This window comes from Peromyscus californicus, unplaced genomic scaffold (genome assembly GCF_007827085.1).
Source record: "Peromyscus californicus insignis strain IS unplaced genomic scaffold, ASM782708v3 Scaffold_12__1_contigs__length_115047231, whole genome shotgun sequence".
Taxonomy (NCBI): domain Eukaryota; kingdom Metazoa; phylum Chordata; class Mammalia; order Rodentia; family Cricetidae; genus Peromyscus; species Peromyscus californicus.
Window position 1 is genome coordinate 68,506,585 of NW_026294413.1, and position 27,755 is coordinate 68,534,339.

A 27,755-nucleotide genomic window follows, 5' to 3' on the forward strand; every position below is an offset into this window, starting at 1 on the left:
CCAGATTCAACCCTTATGGCTGCATCCTTGTGGGAGGGGCTGGACCAGGCACAAAGCTGAAGGAAACGGGAGTCATTCTCAGTGAGATCAGGGGAAGCAAGCAGTTTCTGGACTGCTACTAGCCATGTGGAGAGACATTTGGGCGTGGTGAGTGAGGAGTACTCCAACGCATTCACAGGGAAACTTCAATCTCTATCCTTTAAGCTGCTCATTTATTAAGGTAGAAACCATTTATGCACTACCTCCTGAGCGCTAGAGATTGCGACAAGCACTGAGGCTAGTCAGGTAGTTAAGACATAGCTCCTGCTCCCCAGGAGGCAGATGCACATGAAGCAGAGGGACCTCCAAGGAGAGGTTAAGACAATATGAAATGCAGTTAAGTATGACACACAAAATTATGCTAAGGTTGGCCGGGCGGTGGTGGCGAACACCTTTAATCCCAGCACTCGGGAGGCAGAGCCAGGCGGATCTCTGTGAGTTCGAGGCCAGCCTGGTCTCCAAAGCGAGTTACAGGAAAGGCGCAAAGCTACACAGAGAAACCCTGTCTCGAAAAACCAAAAAAAAAAAAATTATGCTAAGGTTGAAAGGAGGCATAAGGAGGGAAGGAAGGTTCAATCTGGATGAGTGGGGAAGGCATCCAGAAGGATGCTGGAGGAAGAGGCACAGAGGGAGTCCCTGAATTTCAAGATCGTGTTTGTTAGGACACACCAGAAGTGGTTCACATAAGTGTTGCATTTTCTTTTCATGACATAGAGACCTGTTCACTATAAGCTACGCTATTGTTGAGAGTTTTGATTATTAGAGTAACCACAGGTAGGGCTGGAGAGAGGTTCCACAGTTAAGAGCACTGGTTGCTCTTCCAAAGGACCTGGGTTCAGTTCCCAGCACCCACCCACACAGCAGCTCACAACCATGTGTAACTCCAGCCCTAGGGACTCCAGTGCCCTCTTTTCATCTCTGTGGACACGGCATGCACCCGGTGCACAAACACACACAGAGGCACAACACCCAGACACATAAAATAAAAACAAAGGATTTAAAAAAGTAGTATCTGGGGGCGGGGGCTGGAGTGATGGCTGGGTGGTTTAGAGCACTTGCTGCTTTTACAGGGAACCTGGGTTGGATTCCCAGCACTCACGTGGTGGCTTATAACCCTCTGTAACCTCAGTCCCAGGGGATCTGATGCCCTCTTTTAGCTTCCACAGGTGCCAGGTATGCATGCATACAGACATACATACATACATATATACATACATTCAGCCAAAACAGTCATACATATTAAAAAAAAAAAAAGAGTGTCTAAAGGAGGTCTGTCGATGGCTCAGCAGGAGAAGGCTACTGCCACTAAGCCTGAGGACCTGAGTTTGGTCCTGGGGACCCACACAGTAGAAGGAGAGAACTGACTCTCACAGACTGTCTTCCAACCGCCACATGAATGCTGTGACACAGGTGTGCTCACACGCATATACACAAAATAAAATATTGAAAAGGGTACCCACGGGATAACACGACATGTACTATGTCAGTGAACACAGGTGCACACACAGGTACACACACACACACACACACACACACACACACACACACACACACACAAGCTTCCCAGTCTCCCCCTGGTACGCTTTCCCAGGCCCTGATTCTGCACAGAACCCATGACTTGTCATTTCTTTGTCAGCTGCTCTGTAGTCCCCTCCTCCTGGTGGAGCCCCAGACCTGTGAGCTGCCCTTCACTGCCCCCAACTGTGGGCAACCCTGGGGGGGGCTTGTGAGAAGAGGGGAGGTGGGAGCGGTGGCTAGGTCGGATGGTGGAGACTAGAAACAGACGGTGATTTTTTTTTTTTTAATTTTATTCTATACAAGTGGGGAGAGAGCCCCTGGGCATAGAGGGGCAGAGATCTACCCTCCCCCATGGGAAGAGACAGCCTCTGCCCAAAGCTCTCTACAGAGGTGAGGCAAGGCAGGTGTGAGGGCCTCCCTGCTTCAGGTTGCTCCCTCCCTTCCAGTCCCCGCCCCTGCTCCCCTACATCTGCTCAGTGGTGCCGCCCTGTAGGGTGAGGGCTGGCAAGGGATGGGGGAGCAGGGGTGGACGGGGCCTGAGTCCTTATGAGGCACATGTCGAGGAAGGCTGGGGAGGGTGTTCCGCAGCTGTCAATCTGTTCCTGGTTCACTGGTTCCTGCTGGGGACAAATCCAGGGAACCCTGTTGCCTGGGCAAAGAGAGCCGGCCACCCAGTGCTGGGGCGTGAGGGGATGCCACGTCTGACCGAGCAGGGGGAAGGGGACCCGGTGTCTCACCACAGGCACCTGTAGGGTCAGGTGGCCGTCTTCGGTCAGGTTCCAGTTTGTCGCAGGACTGCGCCCGCCTTGTTCTCTTGGGTTTCAGGGGGGCTGTTCGACGGCCCAGGTCAGAGGGTCCTGAAAAGAGTCATAGCAAGCCTGGCACACGAGCGGGCCTCACAAGTTGGGTGCTCATCCAGGCTTCGACTCCTGGTTGTCACTTATCCCTGTTCCATGCCTTGGAAGGGGATCTGATGGGGGGACCAAAGCCCCAGGGTTCTCCCAAGCCCCCACTCAGGTAGGGTGGCAGACCTGGTACTTCCGGCTCCTCTTGGTCTTGTTGTGAGCCCAGTCTCAGCCGGGGCTTGTTGACTCCTGGGGCAGCACCGCCAGTCTCTGGCTCTTCTCTGCCTCCTGGCACCTGGGGGGCCCTGTGACCCCTGGGTACAGCCACTGGCTTAGGGGGACGTGGACCTATGGGGGGGTCCTGTAGCTGGCAGAGCAAGGAAGACGTTGGGTCAGTTAGTCTCTGACTCCTTCGGAGGACCCTCCCCACCCACCACTGGCCTTCACTGTGACATTGCTGGTCTTTTAGTGTCTTTACCCCTTTAAAATGCCCTCCCCACCCATCTTCCGTCCTTCACCTTGGCATTCCTAGCTGGGACCGCCCTCTCTGGGAATAAGGTTTCCTCCTTTTCTTCCTCTCCATCTTGGGAAGCTGGGCTAGGGCTCTGGCAGCTGTGGTTGGGGGCACTCTCCTCAGCTGGGGAAGGGAAGACAGGAGAAGCTACCGAAAAGGCATCTGTCCAGAGCCCTCCTATTACCCTTCCCATGATGCCCTGCAAGGCCAGGACTTTACCCCCATCCAAGCTCATTTGCTCCAGCCTCTCTGCTTTCCATGTCTTCTTTGATTCTCACAGGTCCTAGCCACCGGTTCCCAGGACTGCCCTGAGGTCATTATCTGGGGCCAGCAGGGCTCAGGCCTTTGCCCACCGGAGCAGAGTCAGAATAAAAGACCTCCTGGGTCCCCAGGCACAGCAGCCTATTCAGGGCCGCAGTGGCCTAGGGGCCTGCCAAGGCTGCAGCCTGGCACTTTCAGCATTGTCTGCAAGTCTGATTTAGACAGTGGGAGCCTTGAGGAGAGATGCCCTCTCATGCTCGCCTGTGACTTTAAGCCACATGAGCACGGAAGTGGAATGCCTGTCAGATGCTGTGTTTGTCTCTCATCATTGAGCAACACAGCACCTGGCTACCGTGGGTTACTAAATGAAGGACGAAGCCCTGCTCTGGATGCTTCATCCGGTCTGCGACAGAGATGGAGAATGACTGAAGCTGCCCCCAACCCTGGGCAGAGGATGGGGTAGGCATACGGGTACTGACGAGGCTCATGGCGGCAGCGCCACAGGAGGAGGGGAGGGACAGACAGGAACAGGATGGGACAATGAGGAGCAGGTCGCCCTCAAACCAGACCTGCCTGCTCATCCTTTATCTCTGCTCCTGCGCCCTAGCCTAGACGTAGGAAACGGGGAGGGGAGTTTCTGGGTCTCCAGGGAGATCTGGTCTGTGCCGACACAGCGTCCCAGTCCTTTGGGAACCTGAGCTGGTGCTGGACAGGCTAGCTTTGCTTTAGTGCCTTCTTCGGCTGAATCCAGGTCCTCTGAACCCAGAAGGAGGAAAATGGAACACTTAGAATAATCATCCCCCCCCCCCCCCCCAATCACAAAGTTAGAAAGTAAGGAGCCGGCGTGAGGTCACAGGTGGCTGAGTGGGACTCATACTCGAGACCCTGACCTCGGAACAGAGCCACTGCTTCTTCTTGGGGACAGGTTGATGAACAGGCCGGCAGTGTTCGAAGGGGCCGGACACAGCTGGCCCACCCTCTCTCCCAGCTAAGGTGTGGAGCGAGGCCTCATTTCTAGAGGGCATCCCAGCCGACAGCCAGCGGCCAGGGCTGCCACCTGTCATAGAGGACTCTTCAGAAGCATCCACAAAGCGTTTCTCACATCTGCTTAACCCTGCTGAAGCCGCCCTGTGCGCTGCATAGCCTGGGTTTGGACTGGGTGGTTTGTGTTTTTTTTTTGGGGGGGAGTATATCCCTGTAAATACCTTTAAACAGGCTCACAGTGTTGACTTCCCCCTGCCTCCCCTTGGTTGAACATTCCCCAGCACAGGGGCGGGCGGAGGGAGGGGGACATGGCTTTTGGTTCTTTGACTTTCAGTGCTGTTGGCCAAGAACAGGCTCTACATACCTATGTGCCACGTGGCCTCTGCCCGGCGCATGGCGCTGAAGCTCGGCTTGGAGCCTTGCGGGGGAGGTGGTGGCTTCCAGGCTCCAGGCCCTGGAGTGGTGGAGGGGGGGATGCGAAGCAGAAAGGGAAAATGGACGGGAAAATCAGGAGGCGTTGATGAGAGAGGGGATAAAGGACTCCGTGAGGGCGGCCGACTTTACCCGCATCGTCCGAAGAGCGTCGTCTCTGCCAAGCCTGGCTGCTGTCCTCCTGGTCTGGGCCTGCGCCCTGAAAGGACAGCTGAGTCAGGCTGCGAGAAAAGTCTCCTCCACATGGAGACAGCAGCTGACAGAGCTTCTGCCCTAGAGGCTCCTGTCAGTCACAGGTTTTGAGTTCCTCGGTACTCAGACTTTGTTTCCAAAGAGCAGCACCACATCGCCTTGGGGGCATAAGAAGGAACAGTCTGCTGGTTTATGTTATGTGTTGTGGAAGAAAAACCGAGTCTTATAAAGTGCCTGTGATCTTAAAGATGAGCATGGTTAGGCCCAGACTAAATTGGAAAAGGTGAGCTGATCTACATAGAAATAGCATGGAAATATTAACTAGGTGCTCATGAATGAGGTACAAGCCAGTCACGAAGGCTGTAACACAAGCCGCAGAAGTTTGGGGAACGGAGTATTCCTAAAGCAAGTACTTTTATGACCCTTTCTTCTGTTTTACGAGCCCTAAAACAGTGGTTCCCAACCTTCCTAATGCAGCAACCCTTTATACAGTTCCTTGTATTGTGGTGACCCCCAACCATAAATTTATTTTTGTTGCTACTTCATAACTGTAATTTTGCTACTGTTATGAATCATAATGTAAAGATCTGATATGTGACCCCTGTGAAAGAAGGGTCATCTAACCCCGACCCACAGGTTGGGAAACACTGCTCTAATAGGTAAACTGAGTCCTGGATTCCACGTTAACAATGTGGAAAAAGACACCCTTTGTCCGCTGACCACCAGGGATAAGGGAAGTGGGGTGTTGGAAAGAACCCACAGGACACCACATTTGCCACCCTGGGCCCCCCTTACCTCTCGTTTTCCATCAAAGCTCCAACCTTTGGTTCTTCCCAAGCCAGGAAGGGCAACGCCGTGGACCCTTGGCTGCTGCGCGGTCCCAGGAGCTGGGGTCCCCTCCCCTGGCTCCAACCTCTCTGTGCCCTAGAACAAAGTCTCTTGTTAAAGGTATGAGAAGCTTTCTAGGCAGCAGGGGAGTCATGGGGAGGTCTGATGCCTCAGTGAGACCCCAGCTCTGGGGGAAGCCCTGCCTTGATTCTAGGGGAGAATTCTTCTAACATTTTCATTTTTGTACAGCATGTTCTGGATCATTCTCAAGAAAAGGGAATTTGAATTACCAGTGTTCACCAGAGCCCTGAGTTCTAGAATTCTCCCATGAAAGTTGGGTTAGGATCAGGGAGTGGGCCATGTGTAGGCCAGGAGAAAGGGAGAATGTGGCTCTTGTGCCCCACGTACCATCTTCCTGCATAAGGCAGATCCCCGGGCCCCTCCAAATCCAGGAAGAAGGCTGCTCTCCTCCTCTGGGCTCCAACAAGGAGATGAGTTATTGCCAAGGCTTGGGGGGTCTGGACTGGGAGGGCTCTCCTGAGTTGGGGGTGGGGGTGGGGGTGGAGGGAGGAGGAGTCCAGCCGTGGGGGACCCTGGTCCCCTGTCCCCCTTGAAGCTTCGGGGCCGGCGGAAGTGGAACAGGCCTCTCCGTCTCTTCTTCTGGAGTGGAGGCAGGGGTGGTTCCGAGAGGCCAGGCCGCACGGTTCTCAGAGTCCGGGGGTAGCTGGGCAGAGGTGGGGTGGGTTGGTGACAAGTGACAGATGCAGGGCTTAAGGTAGAGCTGGTGCCGGTCCGTTCTAAGTGTAACAAGTATCCCAGTTCCTCCCCCTCTAGTCCCTCCTCCAGTGTAGTCTGGGCACTCAGGCAGGGAAGGCTGTCCTTACTTTCTCTGTCATAAACCATCAGTGGCCTCTTGAACCCAAAGTGACTCTATTTCCCCAGGTCCCCTCCCCTAATTTTTTCTTTCGGCTTCCCCAATGACATCACATCTGTACAGTCCCAGGGGAATCTGCATAAGCGACAGAGACCACTCAGGGTCTCACACTGCAAAATGGCACTCCATCCGGGGCCTGTCACCCCTGACCTGTCCCTAACCCCAGACCCCAACCGGCAATCAGTGCTCGCTCCATACTTTTCAGCCATCCTGAGGGGATTCAGAGACCTGAGACCTAGAGGATGGGTGGGTCAGGGCAAGAATGCACAGAAGTTTTCCCAGAGAGACTGGCTAGGGGGGCACTGCTGTTGGAGAGACCCTCTCTGGGAACTGGAGGACAAAGGAACCCTCAGAGAGGCTGTGGCCTGCTGAGGGTGGGGAGTGTGCCTCCTACCTGGAGCTTTCATCCATGACCCTTCTGCTGAAGAAGTCCTCTAGCCCCTCGTCTAGACGGGTGGCTGACCCATTCTCCTGTCGAGGCCCGGGTACTGGCACCTGCCGGGAGCAAGGTCAGATGCAGGCAGCCCCACCTCTCAGACCTTCCCAGGACCTTCCCCTTTGGACTTGGCCCCATGAAAGTTTAGACTTCAGTTCAACAGGACATTTCCTAAGCTTCGAGGCTCTCCGCTTTACCCACCACCAAAATAAAAATGTCACGGCCACTAAAAATAAATCACAAGATAGATTTATCCCTCCTCCCCCTTTCCTGCCTTCCCTCCTTGTCTTTCTCCCCCCACCCCCCCCTTTTCAGATGGGAGGAATGTCTCACTATGTTGTCCAGGCTGGTTGTGAACTTCTGGGCTCAGGTGACCCTCCTGCCTCTGCCTCCTGAGTAGCTGTGACTATAGCTTTATGCCATCAAACACACACAAGACAGACTTCTTATCAGGTATTGCTGGCTCTCGCCCATCTAAGGCTTAGAGCCCTGGCTCTGGCCCTGCCATGGACAGTTGGTTCTTAGTTAGGCCTTTGGGACTTACATTGGGCCGACTAGGTCCCGGTGGGGTGGTCCTGGGAGGCCGAGGTCTCCCTTGTGTTTGGTGTCTTAGTTTATAGCCGTGAGTAGGTAGCTCGGATAGACCTTCCCAGGAGCCACTTGCTGTGGACTGGCTACCTCCAAGTCCCGAGAACCAGCCAGGAGGAATACCCAGGCTCCCCAGCTGGCTCTCCATGTCCTGAGGGCTCCCACCTGTGGATACAATAGTGTTACAAGGACCAACAGGGGAGTCAGGGTGGAGAGGCAGAGAAAACGCGGGGGAGGAGGCCTGGTGAAGGGGAGGATGTGAAGGACATCAGGGCAGTCAGCTTTCTAACACTGCGACCCTTTAATACAGTCCCTCATGTTGTGGTGACCCCCCCAACCATAAAATGATTTTCGTTGCTACTTCATGACTGTAATGTTGTTACTGTTGTGAATCATAATGTAAAGATCCGTGTTTTCAGATGGTCTTAGGTGACCCCTTGAAAGGGTCATTTGACGCCCCCCCCGGGGGTTGTGACCCACAGGTTGAGAACCACGGCGTCAGACTGAAGCTGTAGACTCACTGATGAAGGCAGACACTGGCCGGATCTTCCGGCAGCGTTTCTGCTTTTTGATGGCCATGGTGTCCTGCAGAAATGGAGACAAAGAGTGGGCCAAAGCCTCGTCTGGACTCTCTCCGCCCTTCCCTCAAAGCCTTTGCTTTGGAGTCCAGCCTGTCTGCCTCGGGTGGCTGGGGATCTGGAACGAGGGAGGAGGAGAGGCTGGGCCTAGAGAGGTGGAGTTCGGAGACGTGAGGGGCGACACTGAGCAGGTCCAAGGAGAGGATTCAGGGAAAAGGGCAGTGGGTGTGTGTGGTGGGGGCTCACGATGTTGGTCCCAAGTTCATCGTCTGTTTCCTCATGGTCGTGATTCCTGCCTCTGCCCCGAGAAGACGGATCTTGCCCTTGGCTCGCTCCTCCGGGTGGATCTGACAGTGTCCTCAGCTGGGTCAGGTGCCGGGCCTGAGGAAGGACAAGCATGACAGGACCCTGAGGAAGCTGCTCACTCCCCTGATCCCCGGACAGACAGGATGGTGCAGGGCAGAGGGCAGGCCTGAGTCCGCCTGGGCTCAGAATGTTTACCAGGCTCTTGTGGGAGTGGTACAGCTCCTGCAGGATCTCGTCCACGATGGAGTTGGTCAAGTAGGTGACAACAGAGAGCTTCACCTCACTGTAGGTAGAAGTGGGGCTCTTCAGCCACTTAAGGCCTGACCTCTGGGCCTCCACCCCTTCTCTCCCCAGATGCCTGAGAATGGGCCAGCTGGGCTGGCTGCCTACAGACAGCATCGTTGCTGCTGGCTGCACCTTGGGTCCAGTACAGCCATATCTACAGTCACAGGTGCCGGACCCAGACAGAGATCATTTCAGCCTAGGTGTGCGGACAACGGAACTGTAGGAGGAGCCGGAACAAGGAGGCTCCAGGTCGGGAGCTCCAGGGATTCGGAGCTAGGTAAACTGGGTGCTGGTAAGCCTTGAGCTGACTGTTTCACAATATACATAGTAACTAACTCTCCCATGCTTTAGTTAGAGGTGGTGCCCACACTCAAGTGAGTGGTGGCACTTATACCCAAGTGAGTGGTAGCACCTATACCCAAGTGAGTGGTGGCACTTATACCCAAGTGAGTGGTGGCACTTATACTCAAGTGAATGGTAGCACTTATACCCAAGTGAACGGTAGCACTTATACCCAAGTGAATGGTAGCACTTATACCCAAGTGAATGGTGGCACCTATACCCAAGTGAATGGTAGCACTTATACCCAAATGAAACGAAGGGGGTGATGGCATGGAGGAAAAAGGAAGCATATTCATACTCCTGTTGTACATACTTTTCTTTGTCCATGTCTCTGAGGAGGCTGTGTTTTGCTTTCAGAAGGCAACTCCCGGTATATGTGTAGGTCAGGGGAGTACAGACCTATCTATGGAACACCCTGACCCTTGTGCCCCATCTCAGCACCCAGGTTTCTGGGGCAAACACCGGTCAGATCCTAAATAGCATGGCTGCCATGGTTAAAGATTTATCCCTTGTAATGGAAGGTTATCCATTCATTATTCATCGCCGAGAGCGCCAAACTCCCTAAGTGCTCTGGGCCAAATCTCATCCCATTGCCATCCTCCGCCTCTCACTCCAGCTTGTTCTGGATGTCCTGTCCGGCCTGCTCCAGGAGCGCTCCGCGGATGAAGTTCCGGGGCACAGTGACCCGCTCTGCCACGTTGCTCAGCATCTTGTTGTGTCCTTCTGCCACGCGCATGGCCACAGGGCACAACTCCTGCGTGAGGCTGACCATGGACTCCAGAATCACCTGATGAGGAAGAAGGAAAGCCAGAGGTCCAGGCAGGGACAGATCAGGGCTAGTGCCGCAGTGGAAGTCTTTAGGCCATCTCTATAGTTCCCCATGGTGAGACGGAGGGACCTAACTAAGGTCACACAGCCATTAGTGTCCGAGCCTTGGATACTCAGGGTTCTCCGCCTTGGCCAGTGCCCTTCCAGCCTGCCATACTGACAGGGGAGAGTCAACCCAAAGACCGGAATTTGAGAAAGGAAGGGGCTGGAGGTCAGGATCCAACACTTCAGCTAACAGAAAAAACAATTCTAAGGCTATCTTGTTGCAGGCACAGGGGAATATAGGGAAATTCGACTCCATTCCTTCATGCCCTCTGGCCTCCTTGCTGACTTCAACTTTAGTCAACACTGGGCTCCCCCGACCCATGGTCTCCTTCCTCTCTCAGAACTTGCCTGAAGCTCCTTGTCCACAGCTTTGGATACCTCGCTGGCTACCGACTCGAGTCTCTGCCGCACGGGCCCATCATTGGCCAGCACGTGGCCCAGCTCATAGAGGCTGGGGAAGAGCTGGAGAGGAAGAGGTCAGAATCAGGCCCCAGGCGGGCCCCAGGCTGGGAGGACAGATGCATGGAGCAGTGCTTAGATGCTCCCGGTCTAGAACTGGGTGGCCTTCTTGGCTTTCCAGACTGACGGGAAGGGTGGGGCTGTGGAGGGCTCACCGCCCGGGAGTTCTTGGCATCCTTGATGAGGTCCCGGGCATAGAGCAGCTCATCTTGCACAGGTTCCAGGGGACACAGTCTCAGGGCTCGTACCTCCTCCTGCACTCGTCCACACAGCCGCTGCAGCATCTGGAGCACAGTGTCGGGAGCGGCAGGCAGGGGGTCTCAGGTCAGACCCTGTGGGCCATGCTGCCAGCACTTACAGAGGTGGTGGCGATATCTCTGCATGGCTTCTCTCCTCGGAACGCCCTTCCCGAATACCTAGTTGAGCCCCTGGAGTCCTCGGTACCCATGGGCTGGGGCTACCCTGGCTGCTATTTATTTGCCTGGTGCATATTTGGGGGGGGGGGTCCCATAATTTAGAGTGCCTTTTTGCTCAGTCCAGTTTGGGGCACCACGGGATGCCCATCCGTGTGCTTCAGCACATGGCACCTGTACCCTGCATGCCCCGTGTTCCTGGGAGGGAAATGTTTACTTGCTCGGCGCTGCTGGTCACCAGGCCCTGCTGCAGCCTGAAGGCTTGCTCCTGGGGGCATGTCTGGGAGTGGTTGTTTCTCACCAGGCACCACTGGATCTAGAGGTGGTGGAGTGGGAAGGGTCAGTGTTGAGGCGGTGGGCTGCCTCTGCCCCCCCTGCCCCCCCCCCCCCGCTGTCTTTGCCCTGCTTTAAAACACTGCCCTTCACCTTCTGCCACACATCCTCTGTGCGCTCAGGGGCACTGCGGTAGGCTTGAGAGATGTCACTCACAGGGAAGGACATGAAGCGCAGTGTGTGGTTGCTGGGAAACAGGAGTATAGTTAGGTGAGGGGAGAGGTAAAGTGGAGAGCCCCCCCCCCCCCAGCCCAGCCTCCTCTTGCTCATCATTTCCCTATCCCATAGGTCTGGGAACTGGGATGTACCTAGGGTAGTTTAATTCTCGTCCTGGCCCAGGGAGGCTGGGCCGGCCTGCATCGGGACAGAGCCCTGGTCCACTCACCTCTCCAGGGCCCTTGCAATGTCCAGGAAGCCCAGAGCAGATGTATTGTTCCGGTCCCATAGGATAGTTCTGGGGGAGGGTGGACATCAGTCGTGACCACTCCCCTGGGTCCTCAGTAAAGGCCAGAGGTGTAGCCTCCTTCTTGGAGCCCCCTTTTCCCCTGCTAATGGGGCTGACTCGGACTCAGTTCCGGAAGCGGAGGACACGAAGGCCAAAAGGGGGAAATGTGTGCATGTGTCAGCAGGCTGGGGGTCTAGGTGAAAGGGTGGAGACGCGGGCCTCACCTGAGGGAAGAGTTTATCTGCAGCGCCTTCGACAGCATCTTGGCTCCGATGTCTTCCATGCCGTTACCGCTCAGGTCCACCTTGGCCAGGCAGGTGTTGCTGCCCAGGGCATTAATGAGGATGCTGGTGCGAAGCTTCAACCTGGAGTCTGCCACGGATAATGACTGCAGGGACTGGTGGGCAAACGGAGGTTGGGGGTCAGTCTTCACTACCACCCACCTGAAGCTCCCTCCTCGGCCTGGTCACTCACACAATCCTCTTCCTGGATCAACTGCACCAGCTTATGAAGGATTTCTTCCAGAGTCCTGTAGGGAGTTGGGGTCAGAGTAGGAGGGGAGGGGGCCAGGGACATGCTAGTAGAGGAGACTGGTGGCCAGAGGTAATACAGGAAGCCACGAGGAGTGATGGATGATGGGAGCAGGGTCTGTGGACACAGGCTGGGGCTCACTTGGCCTTGACATTGAAGTTCTTTCCTAGGAACAGGTGCTTGAGGGATTTATTCTTGCCAAGCGCAGGTACCAGTGTCAGGAGGTCTGAGTCAAACCCTGTTCAGCAGACGGGAGAGTCCCGGCCTTGAGGCCCAAGGCTAACAGAAGCCTCCTCAGGGCTTCATGCTCACGGAGCAGTCTTACTCACCATTGTCAGACAGATCTAGGCTGCCTATACAGGTGACAGCCCCCAGCTGCTCCTGCAAGGCCTGGGCTCCTGCTGAGCGGAGCTGCAGGGACAGGGAACGGGGGCGAAAGGCCAGAGAAGGTGGGTGGATGAGGTAGGGGATGAGCACGTTTAATCCTTAGATATCATACTAGTCACCCAAGGACTTAAAGTCATATCAGGTCTTGGGTATAAAATCAGGGAGACTCCTCTACTGTATCCATCCCTAGGGGCCCTCCTCCCTCAGCCAAAAGCCGCTGCTCTGAAGACAGCTTGCTCCTGCCCTCTGCTGGGCAAGCCTGGTATCTGCCACCCAAAGCTTAGAGGCAGAGATACTGGAGTCTGAACTCGGATGGCCGGTTTGAGAGGGGAAGGGGTGCGGTCAGGCCAGAGACCTGGTGTCCTCTCTCTGCTCCCCAGTGTGTGTGTGTGTGTGTGTGTGTGTGTGTGTGTGTGTGTGTGTGTGTGTGTGTGTGTGTGTGTGTGTGACACCGAGGATGATGGCTGGGAGATAGGAACGGAGCTCACCTCACAGCTGCTAAGGTCCAGGTGCAGATCGCTGAGGTGACTGTTGAGGGAGAGGCCCTGAAGAAGTGCCCTGTAGCAGGAAGGTCAGTAGGCCTACTTTACTCCTCCCCCACACCTCCACGGCTCCCCTGGGTATCCTCCAACTCTTCACCCACCCAACCTGAGGGCCTCCAGGGGCAGCCTTGTGGCTGACAGGTTGACATGGCTCAGGGTGTAGGCGCTGCTGAAGAATTGCTTGAAGGCTGGTGGGGCCTCCCGGCCCTTCCTGTGGAGACCTCAGGAGTCAGTATGGGAGGGCGATGGACGTCAATTACTGATTCCTCCCGGCCCCCTCTCCCGCACCTGTGGGAGCAGCTGTTTCGAGCCAGGTTGAGGTAGGTGAGGTGGGAGCAGCAGCCATGAAGTAGGGCGCCCAGAAGCTGTGGGGAGACAGAGTGGGCTTTAAAAGATCTGGGAAGAGCATGAGCCCCTTCCCACCCCTATCAAGTTCCTGACATTTCTCTCTGAGACTTCCACTGAGAATGCTCATTCAGCTTCTTCAAGGCCCAGTTTGCTCTTCCGTGGAAGGGAGGGCTACAGAGAGAGACTGACAGGCAGTCTTGGTGGAACAGGCCACTGCTGGCTTCCAGGAGCATTTTCTCAAGCTAGGGGAAATGTCTTTTTCCGCTAGTGGACAGAGCTCGGTGCCAGGAATGGAGTGAGGGTCTATTTTTAGGCAAAGCCGGCATGACCTTGTGACCTGAGTTAAGTGCACACAGCGCACGCTGTGGATGGACCTGAAGTCCTCCTTGGAGCTTTGTCTCTCTGGACTCAGGGAGGGAGAGATGGAAGGCTCCTCTGCCCCGTGTTTTCACACCCTCTCTCTGGCCCCTCCATTCCCCAGCCCCTTACCAGGTCAACCGCACAGTCAGTCCCTGACAGATCCAGGTGTACCAAGGCGTTGGGCTGGGCCAGGAAGCTATAGAGGGCCTGAGAAAGAAAGGGTAGACGAAGGGAAAGATGTGGTAGCCTCTCCTCACCCTTAGGGGCCATGGGATAGACACTCCCTGGCCCCTGAATCCCAAGCATGCTTTTGTAGGTGGCTGAGGCTACATTCCATGGACTCACGTTGGCCTCATCTGTGGCAAGCAGCCCAGGGTTCTTGCTCAGGTCCAGGTATCGAAGGGAGCTGGCAAAGGCCGGATTGGCCCCGAAGGTCTGACCCAGTGCCTGGAGCCCTGAGCACAGCGGGCACTGGGCTGGGTTGGCCCCCATCCCCACTTCATCCTCTTAATACATGAGTTCCCCCCCACTGCCCACTGTGATTCTTTTCTCCCTCCCAATCGCTGGGATGGTGTGGGAGTGAGGGGTACATCCTAGGGGTCAATATCTCAGGCAGCATTCGAATAGGGTCAGAGACCTGGGGTCCTGGTGTCAGTACCTCGAGGGGAAATGGCAGTCTTGGCCAGGCACAGTTTGGTGAGGCCAGTAGGGAAGCAGAGGAGCTGCTGGCTCAGACTGAGGAAACCTGGGGAGTGGAGAGAGAAAGTGGGCAGGTGAATGGCTATTAGTGGGTACATTTGGTGTGGTCAGGCTGGGGCTAGAGTGGGGTGTAGGCCTGGGGTCAAGGATGGAAGAGCTTGGGCTTAGGGCAATCCTCAGGCTGCAAAGGCCCTATTCAAACCTAGGTTGGGCTCTGGGCTGGGATTGGGGTCTGCATAGCAGTGGGGATAGGATTCAGGGCTGGGGCTCACCCTTGTCCTCGATGGGGTTGTGGGACAGAGTGAGGGCATGCAGCACACAGCTCCCGTTCTCCCCAAACACCCCGGCCAGCTTCTGGACAAAGTCCCTTCAGGGAAGGGGAGGAAGGATTTGTCCTGAGCTGAGCCCCGAGTCTCCAGCCCCTGGCTGCCCTCCCATCTCCTATCTGCCTGTCTGGCTGGGGCTGTAATGTTAGAGGGCCCCACGGGGGAGCAGCAATTCGGGGCTGACCAGGGAGATTTTCACGCAGGAGTTCGTGGGAGGTGGAAGGTGGGGCTACATTCTGTATTACATGCCTATGCATGTTCCACACCTCAGGAAGATGCTGAGGCAGAACCCAGCTTTGGGTTCTTAAGAGTAGAGCGGCCCACCCTGCTTGGAAGTTGGTGGAACATGAAGTGTGTTCTGGAGGTAAGTCAGGAGCTGGGCCATCAGGGGCTGAGATCTGAGTCCCAGTTTGAGCTCTGGCTTGCTTTGTGCCTGTCTAAACATCAGCCTCCTCTATAAAGCAAGGAGCTAGATGAAATAGCCCAGGGCCTCCTATCACACTCTGATGATCCGGGGACTCTAAGACTATATGAAGAAAGGACTGCCCACGGAGGAGCCTGGCCTCACGTCTTAAGCCCAGCGTTGTCCAGCACCAGCTCTTCGAGGCTCCCCGACTTGCTGAGGGTATGTAGCACCTGTTCTAGCACATCTGAGCCCTGAGGACAGAGGGGTCCTGCAATCAGAAGCCAAGAAGAACACTCTCTCTGCTCCCCTTCCCCGAGTCCTAGTTCTTACCAGTCTCAAGTCTTTGCAGTAGAGTTTGGTGAACCACTGGTTGTAGGCCAGGGCTGCCACCATTAGGGCCAAATCTCTGGGGGTATTGGACAGGACAAGAAAGGATGAACTGGGCCAAGAATGAAGAGATTAAGAGTGGGATGGCTGGGTGGGGGAAGCTAGATGGGTGGACGGCAGTGGGGTAGACGGTTGGAATGGGAGGGGTAAAGCAGGGCCTGTGGGGAGGACCAGAATGGGAACCTTGAGAAGGGCAAGGCCAAGGCTGGGAATTTGGGGCTTAAGTTTCTGCCCGTCTGCTTACCGGCTCTCCAAGTGGCTGAAATCCAAAAGATTGAACTCTCGGTTATCCTCAGCATGGTAGATGGTGTCCACATCCTTGGAGAGGTGGAAGCGGCTCACATCTGCTCCAGCCCCCTCCGCTGCCCCCTCCCTTTGGGCCCCACCTATTCCCCCCGCCAAGTTCCTGCCCAACGTACCCATTGCACCTCCTCCCGGCAGTGAAGTCCATTGTAGTCACACAGGGCAGCATAGGTCTCAGAGAAGCCACCTGTAGGGCAGGAGACGCGCTGGCTCCGTGTTGGCGAGGGGGAGGGGAAACGGGCTTGGGTTTCAAGGTATGGTCAAGGTCATTGCATGTGCTAGTGTCCCAGGCTCCTTCCACGACATAAACCTCCTGAGGTCCAGGAGCCTGAGGTCCTCAGGACAGGCAAAGACCCTCCAGGCAAAACCCATGCACAGAGGGTTCTGGATATGGGGCAGGGTGCTCCAAGACCCACATTCTCACATCTGCCCCTGCTCACCACACACACTGTGAGTGGTAGATGTGGAAGTTTCAGAGTTGGGAGATGTGTCTCGGGGCCCCTCTGGGGTGTCTGCATTTCCACGCCGGATCAAACACCTGGAAGATGAACAAATCCTTTCAGAGAGAGGTACAAGAGGCCCTCAGTTCTCCCTGGATGGCGGTGTGGGGGTCTCCAGGGAAGAGCAGAGAGAGAATTCTTGTCCTGGGAGCCCAGACCAGCAGGAAGGAGCATGCTGCCTGTGTAGTCTAATCCTTCGGGAGACCTCTTATCTGCCACTCACCCAGGGCCAGGGCAGACCTTGGAGAGGGCAGAGCTCACATGCCGCGTCACCTGGTCCACACTCTCAGCTGACGGCAGCCGCATGCTCACCACGCCACGCTCAGTCTCCACCAGAATCTGAGGGGGAGGGGGTGGCAGAGCCTAAGATACCCATTCCCTCTTCTAATCGGCCCAGCCAGCCGTGGCCTGAGCCCTGATGCTCACCTGGTTCTGACTGAGGGTGTTGAAGGCACGGATCTCCAGGACATTGAACGAACTCTCCACCTGGTGGGGCACGGGCCGGGTGGGGGGTAGGTGGGGAGCTCAGCTCCTGGTAAGGGCCTGCCACTGGACTTGAAAGGAGCATGCCACTCATTCTCCACCCCTTAGCCCAACTTACCTTGGCAGGAACTTTAAGGGGGAAAAGGTGGAGGCGCCAGGAGGTCAGGGCCTGCAGAGAACATCAATGGCGTAGGGCAGCCTCTTGGGCCATGGTGCCTTTGCCTTCTTTTAGCTCCTCAGCTCTTCTCCAAGACACCCCACCCCCTGCATTTTTCCTACTCTCCCTTCAGCTCCTGTCCATCCACCCAGTCTGGCTTGGTCCTCTCTCCCTTAGGCTGTGTCTCCCCAGCACCACCCCAGCTGTTTCTCTTGCCCACCCCGCTCCAGCTCAGCTGCCCTTGAGTATCTCCTCTCTTCCCCCAAGGCCAACGCTCTCACCAACACTCGGTCCTCAAACTTCTTGGGTTTTGTCTCCAGTTTCACACGATGTTGCTGGAGCACAGCCCCCTGGCTCAGGCACCTCCGGATGCTGTCTGCAGATGGGTAGGACCTGCTCAGAACTTCTCTTATCCCCCAGCCCACTCTCCAGAGACGAAGGGGCAGATGAGAGGTGAGGAACAGACACAAAGAGACACTGGAGAGGGAGGTATGGGGCAGAGGCTTTTCCTTTCTGGATGACTTTGTCACTGGAGGCAGTGAGAAAACTGGCTCCCAGTGTGCCTGAGTCAGGGGACAGTTGCTGAATGATACCGTCTGTGGGAGCATGTATCTTACACTTCTGAAGGTGTGAAAGATTTTCCCACCCATCCACTACAGCAACCACCAACATATACACAGTGAGTCAGTGTGTGTGTGTGTGTGTGTGTGTGTGTGTGTGTGTGTGTGTGTGTGGAGTTGGGGGGTGGGAGGTGGGGGTGGGAATGTCCCCCGACTGTATCCTAGGTGGTCTGGGTGTGAGAATCTGCTTTTCACTACGGCGGCGGCGGCGGCTGTATGCTTGTCTTCTGACGGCGCCAGGGAGCCTGAATGTGGCATTGGTGGGGACAGAGAAGTGTGAATGAGTGCTGGCTTGCATAGGAAAGGGGCACAGTGCCAGACAGTTCCTGTGTGGAGGGTGGGGTAAGAGAAAGACTCAATGTTTCAATGAGCCCATACCCATCTTCTGATAGAACCATCCAGTTACCCGTGTGTGTGTGTGTGTGTGTGTGTGTGTGTGTGTGTGTGTGTGTGTGTGCGCGCGCGCGCGCGCGCGCATATATGTGGTGGAAGTGCAGTTTCTGTAAGATGTGTGTACACACATCTCATGATTGTGCTTCTAAGTGCATGTGTAGGTGTGAGAGAGCTCCAGAGTGCAATAGGGCTCTGAATATCCTTGAGCGTTCTGCTTTCTGCATGGGCTAGCCTGTGCTCCTGCTTTTGAGGGTCAGGGTTGTAGCAGTGATGCGCGCGCGGCGCGGGGCGGGGGGAGGTCGGGGGGGGGAGGATTAGAGGCGATATGGCTGGGAATCACTGATCCAGAGAGGTCTGGAGGTGTGGGTGGTGGGTAAAGAGAAGGGGGCAGGCTGGGACGGGGGCTATGGGAGATGAGCCGCAGAAATCCTGCTCTTGGTTTTAGCCTTAGTCCAGGGCCTCTGCCCTGATTCCCTCCTTTGCCCCACTGGCCTGGGCGCTGCCAGGCTCCTGGGGGGCCTCTCCAGGGCCAGTTCCGGGGCGGGGCCGGGAGGAGGGAGGGTGTGGAGATAAGCAGCAGTCAGGACCAGGGGCAGCTCCCAACGCCTGGCCCCGCCCGGCGAGGGTGGGGGAAAGCTGGGACTCTAGGGAGGGAAGACTGGATGCCTTGCAGAGGGGTGGGTCAAGAACGCTGAAGAGTCAGCCCCCAAGAGCGCCAGGGAACTGCACCTGTCACCGGAGAGCGGGACGGGCGGCTCCGGGACAGGAAGGTTCTGATAGGGTGAGGCGAGTGGGGCAGAGAAGGATGCTCCACGGAAAGCCAAGCTGGGACTGAGATGCAGAGGAAGGGACTGCCTGGGAGCGAGGATGCGTGAGGGGGCGGGAGGCGCCGGGCTGGGGGTGTACCGCAGGAAAGCACTGGGTCTGGATGCTCGCGGACCGACCGGGCGTCCGGAGATGAAGGCAACCTCGTACCTTGCAGCTCGCGGGTGAGCTCCACGCTGGCCTTGGCCATGGCGGCCGCCGCTGCTGCTGCTGCTGCTGCTGCTGCTGCTGCAGAGGAGCCGCCGCCGCCGCCGCCGCCGCCGCCGCCGCCTCCCGAGAGGCGCCGCACATGCTAGTCCCGGCTCCGGCAGGGCCCGGCGCTGAGCGCTGCAGTAGCGGCGGAGCCCGCTCCAGTCAGGGGCGGCTGAGCGAGCGCTCCTCCCCCCGGCTACTGAGCGCCGGCTCTCCCGCCCCTCCCGGAGAGCTGGCCAATGGAGCATGCGCGCGGAGCTTGCGAGCCGCGTGAGACCCCGCGCGCGCTCGCGACGACCCCTCCCGCGGGCTACCCAGAGCGCGGCGCCGGGTGGCCGCGCGATCTCGGGGGCGGGGGTGCAGCGTTTCCACTTGCCCGTGCCACCCACGCCTGCCTCGGCCACCCGGAGCAGAAGCTTCAATTTCTTTGTTTGTTTATATGTGCCTTGGTACCCCCTCCCCGGGTCATCCTTCTGTGGCCCCGCCCTCCCCCTCCTTCCTGCTCAGGAACCGTCCAGCTCGTCCTTGCTGACCCTGGAGGGAACTCAGAGTCAAGGGCGATGCTGCAAGCAGACCTGTCCGAATGGGAGGGAGGGAGTTGGTTGTTCTCGGCTCGCTCGTCGAATGTCGGGGATCCCCGTGGCGTCCTTGGCACCGTCCCTGGGGGTGTGAGGCTAAGAGTAGCACTTGGGAGTTCCCGAGCCGCCTCCCCCCCCCCCCCCCCAAGCTGGCAGCTCGGCAGACACCTCCACCCTTGAGCATCAAGCTCAGGCCTTGGAGACAGGGAGGAGGCTTGGGGAAAATCCAGAGATCCAGCACTGCCCAGACTTCCCAGATACTCTAAGCACCCCACATTGAGAAATGAGCACACACTGATTCAGAGCAACGCGATCATCTTCGTTTTATTTGTACCTTATTTGTAAATTGTTAATTTTCATTTCTGTTCCTTTCACTCCAGGTCCCTTCTCTCTCCCCTCAAATTCTCCAGAGACCGGGGAGGGGGCGGGTAAGGGGGACTTGCTCTTCATCAAGGTAGCTACAGTCTTCTCAGAAAGTCCTTTCCACCCCCCCCCTCACCCCCCAAGCCTTTTTACAAGGCCATAGCAACAGCAGAGATGCTCATCTGACCACACTTTGACCACAGAGAAAGCAGGGATTTATTACCGGGTAGAGCTGATTTTGTGGGGTGAACAAAATCAGCGGCAAGGAAGGGCCACAGAGACAAGGTGGATTGCACCCTTCCCACACACACCAGCTGGAGTTAGCCCTGGTAGGCTGTCTCTCGGTCCTTAGAGGTGGTCCTCAGAGGCGAGAAGGGGTGCCTCCTCCAACCACTACCGTCTCGCCATTGATGTAACTGGCATTTTCAGAGCACAAGAAAGAAACTATGCCAGCACAATCCTCTGGTTTGCCTAGCCTGGAAAACAGGAAACAAGGAGGGAGCGAATGTAAATCAGGCTAGCCTCTCTCAACTGGCCCACAGGGCGTGAAATTTGCTTAAGACTTATCAGGTGGGCACTGGTGGGATGTTTCAGTGGTTGAGACCATTGGCTAGCTGCTCTTCCAAAGGACCCAGGTGTCCCAACACACTCACAAGGCACAATGGTTTGAAACTCCAGTTCCACGGGATGTGATGCCTATGTACCAGGCATCACATGCCTTTTTTTTTTTTTAGAGAGAGCCTTTTTTTTTAGAGAGAGAATTTTTTTTTTTTTTTCCCAGAGCTGAGGACCGAACCCAGGGCCTTGTCTAGGCAAGCGCTCTACCACTGAGCTAAATCCCCAACCCCCATCACACGCCTTTGACCCTAAAACTCGGGAGGCAGAGGCAGGCAAATCTCTGTGAGTTCGAGGCCAGCCTGGTCTACAGATCGAGTTCCAGGACAGCCAGAGCTACACAGAGAAACCCTGTCTTGAAAAAACCAAACCAGCCGGGCGGTGGTGGCGCACGCCTTTAATCCCAGCACTCGGGAGGCAGAGCCAGGTGGATCTCTGTGAGTTCGAGGCCAGCCTGGTCTCCAAAGCGAGTTCCAGGAAAGGCGCAAAGCTACACAGAGAAACCCTGTCTCGAAAAAACCAAAAAAAAAAAAAGAAAAAACCAAACCAACCAACCAACCAACCAAACCAAAAACAACCCACCCGTACATACTGAAAAAAAAAAAAGCTAAAAATTAGGTGATTTTTCAGAACCTGTGTACAGCTTTTTCCCCCCCTATTAAATGGGGTGGTTACGATCATGTAGTTATCATTTATATAAGCAAAAATACAGATTCCTGCAAAACCATGTTATATATAGAAACACTCTTTTTAGACACCAGAATGCAAAGTGGAACTGATAAAATGGTGAACAATTAATTTTGTGTTTCAAAAGAAATTGTTTCAACATATACACGACTCAAGTGTCAGAGAGTCTTTGTGGCAGGAATAGCATGATCAAGTTATTTCATTTGTACAGGTTCAATGTACAGATCCTTCTCAGGAAGCTATTTTTATCCTTTTAAGACCAGATCCATTCTGTAAGAATGTACTAAATCCCATTGTTTGTATCTTGATTCTGTATGTTCTAGAGGTGACAGTGTGAGTGACTAGAAGGCCTAGATGAGTGTTTCTCCAACCTAGCTGCACATTGTAGTTACTTGGGAGGCCCAATAAAGGAAAGGGGGAATGATGTGTAAATTCCACCATGGCCCAATTACAGAAGAGTCCCTGGGAGTGGGCCCTGATCAACTGAGCTTGTCATTGCTTCCCTAGACATTCAAATGTGCAGCCAGGACTCAGCTGCTCTGGGTTAGATCATTCACTGGAGTCTCTAGAATGGCAATGCTCTGACTTGTCAACAAGTTGTTAACTAGGCCTAAAGCTCATGCCCAACTTCAGCATGACTTTGGGAGAACCCAAGGAAGGCTGGATGGAATGTTTGGACTAGTAAAGAGGTAGATACTGCTAGGCTTTGTCCTTGAGGAGTCAAGCTAGAGAAGTCAGAAGGCAGTGAATCCAGAGCAATAGAGACCTCGCAGAAATGTCTGAGTAGTTACACTAGCCCACTGAGGAAGAGAGAGATGTACAGATCCTCAGGCAGAGTCTGGGCTCTGTGGCCTTCACCCTCATTCTACTTGGCTTGTAGGACCCATCAATCTGAGTGCTGGAAACGCCACTGTCTTCTGGGTTCTGGTCTCCACAGGTTCGAGGTAGAAGCAGACAGCGAATGAGAGCTCTACTTTGCTTTTTGAAATGAAAGCAGTGTCCTTGGTCAGATCATAGGAGTGATGGGTTTATGAATTTGTGAAGTCTAGGAGAGGCATGCTGTGTCATCTGTGGGACTGAGAGCCAGGGGTGAGGTTTCTGTCATTAAGTCACACTAATTCTCACCCGTGACAGCTTACCTGTTAATTTTCATGCTATCTTTTATGATGTCCTCTTTTGATGTGTCCTTCCATAACTGCAGGAAGAAGAGAAACCTTTTTATGTAAGAAGAGGAAAGCATGGGAAGAGAAGGAGGGAGCTGTCTGTCCCTGCCACAGCTGGGAAGGAGGAGTCCAATTCTCATCCCTTGTTGATTCCTCACTCCCTGCTCTCCCCACTGTGGGCCTCTACTTCATCCTTGCCAGGTCTTATTCAGGAATCTTGCTTGGTCTCCTCAATTCTCATCCACTTTAGGAGACGGGATACAATATGGGTAGGGTCCACATTCCTCACTCGGTAGAGCCCGGTAGGAAAGGAGTATGTGAGGGTCTGGTCTGGGGAAGGTAACTGGTAAAGAGAGGGGATACACAAAAGCCCAGGCCGCAGGAATGGAGGGGTGGGGGTTCAGGACTCAGGCACCGGGCTTCCCTATCCTTCCAGGGTGTCTGGGGGTTCAGTGTTCTCCCTTCTCACCACACTGCTGAAACGAGTCTTGATGAGTCCAGGCGCCAAGCAGTTCACTCTAATGTTCTTTGAGGCCAGCTCTGAGGCGAAGTTCTTAGTAAGACCCAGCAAAGCTGTTTTACTGACATTGTAAGGGCCCAGAGCCTGGGGAAAGAAGAGAATGAGTTAGTTCATTACTTTGCAGGTCATCGTTGGTTCTTATTGTACAATGAAGGCAGGAGCCCAAAAGGCACTTCCTGTAAGGGAGGGTCACAGTCAGAAGTCGCCTTGTAGTCTCAGGTAGGTTAGGGTTCATGAAAGCAAGGTGTCTGTTTTGTGGGAGAGGACTGGTAGAATGATCTAAAATCCTTCTTTGGGCAGTTGGAGGGGTGGACAGTATAGGATGGAGGCTAGGGTAGAGGTGGTAGGTTCTTACAGGGAATGGAGTGAAGCCGGCTACGGAACCCACGATCACCACCGAGCCGCCTCTGAAAAGGAAAGAGAGCTGAGCCCTTTTGGCCCATGGGGGGCCCCATCTCACCCAAGCTTCCGCTCAGTATCGTTTACCCTCGTTTCTCCATTTCTGGCACCACCGCTTTTATCAACATGGCCGTAGCCGTCACATTAATGCTCAGAACCTGAAGCCAACAGAAAGGAAGAGAACATGAGAAGGTTGATGCAAGGGCACAGTGATGAGGAGTTACACAGGTCTCCTGAAAACGCCTGTTGGAGTGGATAGAGATTTTGGGCACGGCTGACCTAACAAGGGGAAAAACTGGGGTTCAAGGTTGGGGAGGTGCCTCTCACAGCTAACTGACGGCACATCAATCAGGTCAGGTGAGACCGAGGGAAGGCATCTCTCCTAGCCAGCCAGTCCACAAGCAGCTTGACCTCTCAGGGCTGCTTGGGATTTGAGCTGGATTTTGTATTTCTTCCAAGCAGGGGAGTGGCGGGGGGAGACCTGGAATTGGGTCGCTGCCTGGACCTGCACTAGAGTGGCCTGTGCTTCTCAGGGAACATGTAACCTTGACCCGAGACACCTAGGGGCTTCTGTTGCCTCCTTGGCTTCTGCCCTTAAGGAGTGAGAGGACCTCCAGAATGGACTGTCTGGATGAATATTTATCAGAAAGCAGAGTAATGAGGGAACATTTGTGGGGAGCTGGGGTATACTCTACGATCAAAAATCCCATATCTCAAACTTAAAATTCAAATGTATGACCTTCTTACAGTGTTCTAAGTAGTGGGTTGTTCACTTTCTGTGTTCCTATGTTAACTTCTTAGTCTGATTTTTTTTTTTTTCCAAGACAGAGTTTCTCTGTGTAGTTTTGGTTCCTGTCCTGGATCTCGCTCTGTAGACCAGGATGGCCTTGAACTCACAAGAGATCCACCTGGCTCTGCCTCCTGAGTGCTGGGATTAAAGGTGTGCGCCACCACCACCTGGCCAGTCTGAGAAATCTTACTAAACATTTGAGATAGAAATATAGTGAATATCCAGCATCCTTTACCTTGATTCTAGTTATTTGCCTTTGGCCTGACTTAACCTCTTCACATATCTATACAGTTTTATTTTCTTACTCTGTAGCCCAGGCTGGCCTTGAAATCAAGGCAATCCTCCTGCCTCAGCCTCCCTAGTGCTAGGATTTCAGGTATGTGTTACCATGCTCAGCTTTATTTAATTTTTTTTGTGGGGGCAGGTATATGTGTACATGTGGGGATCAGAAGTCAATTCAGGGTATTTTCCTCAGTTGCTACTCCAACTTATTATTGTTTTTTGAGACAGGGTCTGTCACTGAACCTAGAGGTCATGGATTCAGCTGGACTGACTGGTCAGTCAACTCTCACCATGGTCTTGTTTTCCCCGGTACTGGGATGACCCGTACACTAGAGGTCTAACGTCCAGGTTACCCAACACCCTCTTCTGGCCCCTGTGAGCACTGCATGCATGTGGTGCACAAACACACATACAGGCCAAACACATACACATAAAAATTAAAAAAAAAATTAAGTTGGATAGTGGTGGTGCACACCTTTAATCCCAGCACTCGGGAGGCAGAGGCAGGTGGATCTCAGTGCGTTCCAGGTCAGCCTAGTCTACAGAGCAAGTTCCAGGACAGCCAGGGCTACACAAAGAAACCCTGTCTCAAAAAACAAAAACAAAACAAAACAACGACAACAAAATTAAAAATAAAAAAATTAAAAAAACTTACAAGTAAAAAGGAGAAGAAAAATTACTGATCTACAAACTTGTTTTATTTGACTTTTCCCAAAAGAGGCTTCTTTACTTTACAAAATATCTTAACCAGAAACTGGTGCAATGAAGAACACTTTGGCACCTTGGTCTTTTTGTTTGGAATGCTAATAAACTATAATACTTTTGCTACCCTTAAACTTTCGTGTTGAGAAATCCACAGGGGGATCATAAGAATTTAGCATATCCAAATCATGTGGGCATAGTGACCTTAGATTAGAGCTTTATTGTTAAAGGGTGTATGTAGATGGGCGAATTACATTATGAATATGATGTGACAAGACACATTCACCTGAAAGCCAACACCCTAGCATCTTTTAGGCACGTAGAATTTTCTTAGCAGCGTGGTTAGAAAGAGAAGAAACAGGTCATATCCAAAGGCTGTATGCTAGAATGCATCAACTTTTGTAATTTCGCCAAAATTGACATTTCAGTCAACGGCAGTTATTAACATTCCCAAGTAATGAAAAAGCATTCTTTTCCAACAGCTGAGAAGGGGACCGGTGGGTGGGTAAGTTTAAGCATAGTATTGTTGGCCTCTTAGCTACCATGTTTCTGTTGGAAACAAACCAGGAAGAAGGGCGTGGGTGAGCAGGCTAGGAGAGAGAGGTGAGGAATGGAAGCAGAGGTAGCTAGCACAGAGCAAATGACAGTAGACGGAGCTAGGGACAAGCGGAGGTGAGAGAGAAAAGCAGGGCGGGGGGAGCCAACCCCCACACTTGGTAAAGCCCCTGGTGAGCCCTTAACATCCACACTCTGGAAGGAGGCATGTGCAGGCAGGCCAAGGCTGTGCTGACAGTGGTTTTCTAAGGCCAGTTCCCTGCTGCTTTAATCTCTTACCTTGTCCCACACCTCCTCTGTGACATCCATTAGGCTTCCAAAGAAAGGGTTGACAGCGGCATTGGAGACCAGGATATCAACCCCTTGGTGAAGCTTCACAGCCTAGAGAGGAAGAAGGTATGCGTCAGGGCTACAGTTAAGGGAGGGAGGTGCATTCATCAATGCTGATGTGGAGTTTCATCTCAGGAGTAGTTGTCAAATGTCTTTCTCGAAGCGGGTTCTCTCCAAAGCCACCCTAAGCGCTGCTGACATTTGAAGCTATTATTTATTTCTGTGCTTCTCTCAATCTGCGCCTTCTTGTAAGGGTGTCTCTGACCCATTGTTCTTTTCTTTACACCTCCTTTTAGTGCGCTCCTTCAATCTTATGCCTCCACTTCTCAAATCTATTGCTGGACCTCCTCGTGAGTCCCGGCCCCATTTCCTCGAGTACCTATTGACCACTTTCCTTGAGTATGTTACCATGACCTCAAAGCCAGCCTGTCCACATGTACCTGAATGAAGGAAGATCCCAGAGGAGGAGGAGGATCATTCTAGCCCAATTTCCTCATGGTGGAAGTGATGACGCCTAGGTCCAAGGAGGTTCATTTTTCAAGACTGTAATTCGGTAACTATTCTGTGGGGACATCTAAGAGTAGGGTGGCCCATTTCTTTGGTGTTTGGGAAAGGTAAAGGGATTTTTTTTTCCCCTTCAGGGTACAAAGTGGCGGCTGAACTGAGGTCAGACTCTGACTCCAGCAGAGAGCTGATTCCTAGGAGCCCTCCAACAGCCAGTTGGGGTCATTCCGAAGCCAGCTGTGCAGGAGAGCTGTGATGGTGAAGACTCTAGCCAGGCTTTGAAGGGTTTCACACTCGGCTAGCCGGCTCTGAAGGGTTCCACACTCGGCTAGCCCGGCTCTGAAGGGTTCCACACTCGGCTAGCCCGGCTCTGAAGGGTTCCACACTCGGCTAGCCTGGCTCTGAAGGGTTCCACACTCGGCTAGCCCGGCTCTGAAGGGTTCCACACTCGGCTAGCCCGGCTCTGAAGGGTTTCACACTCGGCTTTGAGGTCGTTTCCCTCTCTCTTCTCGGCCCAGTGGCACAGCAGAGGCAAGGCAAAACTGAGAAAGCCAAGAAAGGAGACACCTCACCTCCTTCGTAAGCTGTAAGTAGGTGGCGAAGGCCTGGGAGGACACGCCAACAAGCTTTGTCAGTAGTTAAGAAGCCGCCTTAAACGCAGGCTTTGTGTTTGCCCAGACTTGGCAATTTTGAAGCCTTGGGCAAATAGCATGTAATGGGTCCTCAGTCAACTTTGTGCCTCCAATTTGGCAGAGGAGGGGTGTTATTAACCATGCACACCATCTGCTACCTTCTCCTTTTAACTAATTATTCTCGCTAACTAGGTGCTAAGCTCAGTTGTTGCTACACCGCTAAAGGAATACCCAGGCTGTCGAGGACGCATTCATTTAACAAAAATTTAAAGTGACAGACACCTTTAAAACCACCACCGACTGGCACTTGCTCATGCATTCTAAATGTGGGTGTTGTAGCCCAAAGTCTCAGTCGCCTGCCTTGGCTATATGCAAAAAGCCTGATGACATGTGGCCGGCAGGAACAGAACAGAAGGAGAGTGATGTATGTTATGCTCTGTGAATGTCCGGGAAGTGGGCAGGGTAATGGGCCACAGCAGAGGGTGTTCTCCCTCTTCTGGTTTCTGCCACCCTTTCCTCCCTTTGAGGCCTGTCAGCACAGACAGGGGAGAAGGCTGTGTGTTGACTGAGC

General features: G+C 54.1%; 2 protein-coding genes and 1 long non-coding RNA gene across 14 annotated transcripts in view; 1 reads left to right on the plus strand and 2 right to left on the minus strand.

The window, feature by feature from the left end:
* Window positions 1–27,755, plus strand: part of LOC128107391 (uncharacterized) — a 32,560-nt gene that overhangs the window by 2,136 nt on the left and 2,669 nt on the right. Inside the window, exons 2-4 of one of the 3 annotated variants that reach the window (XR_008217058.1) lie at window positions 8,810–9,032; window positions 26,345–26,601; window positions 26,690–27,755. The exon at window positions 26,690–27,755 is cut by the window's right edge and continues 2,669 nt beyond it. This is a non-coding gene — a long non-coding RNA (uncharacterized LOC128107391). The remainder of the gene's footprint in view (window positions 1–8,809; window positions 9,033–26,344; window positions 26,602–26,689) is intronic. The other 2 variants (XR_008217059.1, XR_008217060.1) reach the window with 2 other exon arrangements.
* On the minus strand, window positions 1,814–19,762 carry Carmil3 (capping protein regulator and myosin 1 linker 3). 10 transcript variants are annotated; one of them, XM_052733195.1, is made up of 40 exons: window positions 19,023–19,762; window positions 17,316–17,410; window positions 16,996–17,046; window positions 16,821–16,880; window positions 16,618–16,733; window positions 16,335–16,432; window positions 16,011–16,081; window positions 15,836–15,909; window positions 15,535–15,643; window positions 15,367–15,455; window positions 14,745–14,839; window positions 14,432–14,518; window positions 14,119–14,228; window positions 13,903–13,980; window positions 13,354–13,430; window positions 13,172–13,276; window positions 13,012–13,081; window positions 12,466–12,547; window positions 12,278–12,374; window positions 12,080–12,134; window positions 11,830–12,002; window positions 11,546–11,614; window positions 11,254–11,347; window positions 11,045–11,143; window positions 10,570–10,698; window positions 10,304–10,417; window positions 9,694–9,869; window positions 8,651–8,738; window positions 8,396–8,530; window positions 8,093–8,156; window positions 7,528–7,736; window positions 6,942–7,042; window positions 6,022–6,337; window positions 5,581–5,709; window positions 4,726–4,792; window positions 4,526–4,615; window positions 2,921–3,039; window positions 2,589–2,769; window positions 2,304–2,414; window positions 1,814–2,177 (listed from the first exon to the last, which is right to left on the minus strand). In XM_052733195.1, the coding sequence occupies exons 1-40, from the start codon at window positions 19,060–19,062 to the stop codon at window positions 2,149–2,151; spliced, it is 4,152 nt and encodes a 1,383-aa protein (XP_052589155.1). In that variant the 5' UTR covers window positions 19,063–19,762; the 3' UTR covers window positions 1,814–2,148. The 10 variants fall into 10 exon arrangements, with proteins under 10 accessions (XP_052589155.1, XP_052589154.1, XP_052589156.1 ...); XM_052733194.1 differs by having other exon boundaries at window positions 1,815–2,177; window positions 2,295–2,414; window positions 2,589–2,763; XM_052733196.1 differs by having other exon boundaries at window positions 1,815–2,174.
* Window positions 19,941–27,755, minus strand: part of LOC128107390 (dehydrogenase/reductase SDR family member 4) — a 13,839-nt gene continuing 6,024 nt past the window's right edge. Inside the window, exons 3-8 of the mRNA XM_052733205.1 lie at window positions 25,998–26,099; window positions 23,477–23,547; window positions 23,346–23,397; window positions 22,940–23,074; window positions 22,447–22,502; window positions 19,941–20,481 (exon numbers count right to left, since the gene is read on the minus strand). Coding sequence (XP_052589165.1) covers window positions 20,367–20,481; window positions 22,447–22,502; window positions 22,940–23,074; window positions 23,346–23,397; window positions 23,477–23,547; window positions 25,998–26,099 — 531 coding nt within the window. The 3' untranslated portion in view covers window positions 19,941–20,366. The remainder of the gene's footprint in view (window positions 20,482–22,446; window positions 22,503–22,939; window positions 23,075–23,345; window positions 23,398–23,476; window positions 23,548–25,997; window positions 26,100–27,755) is intronic.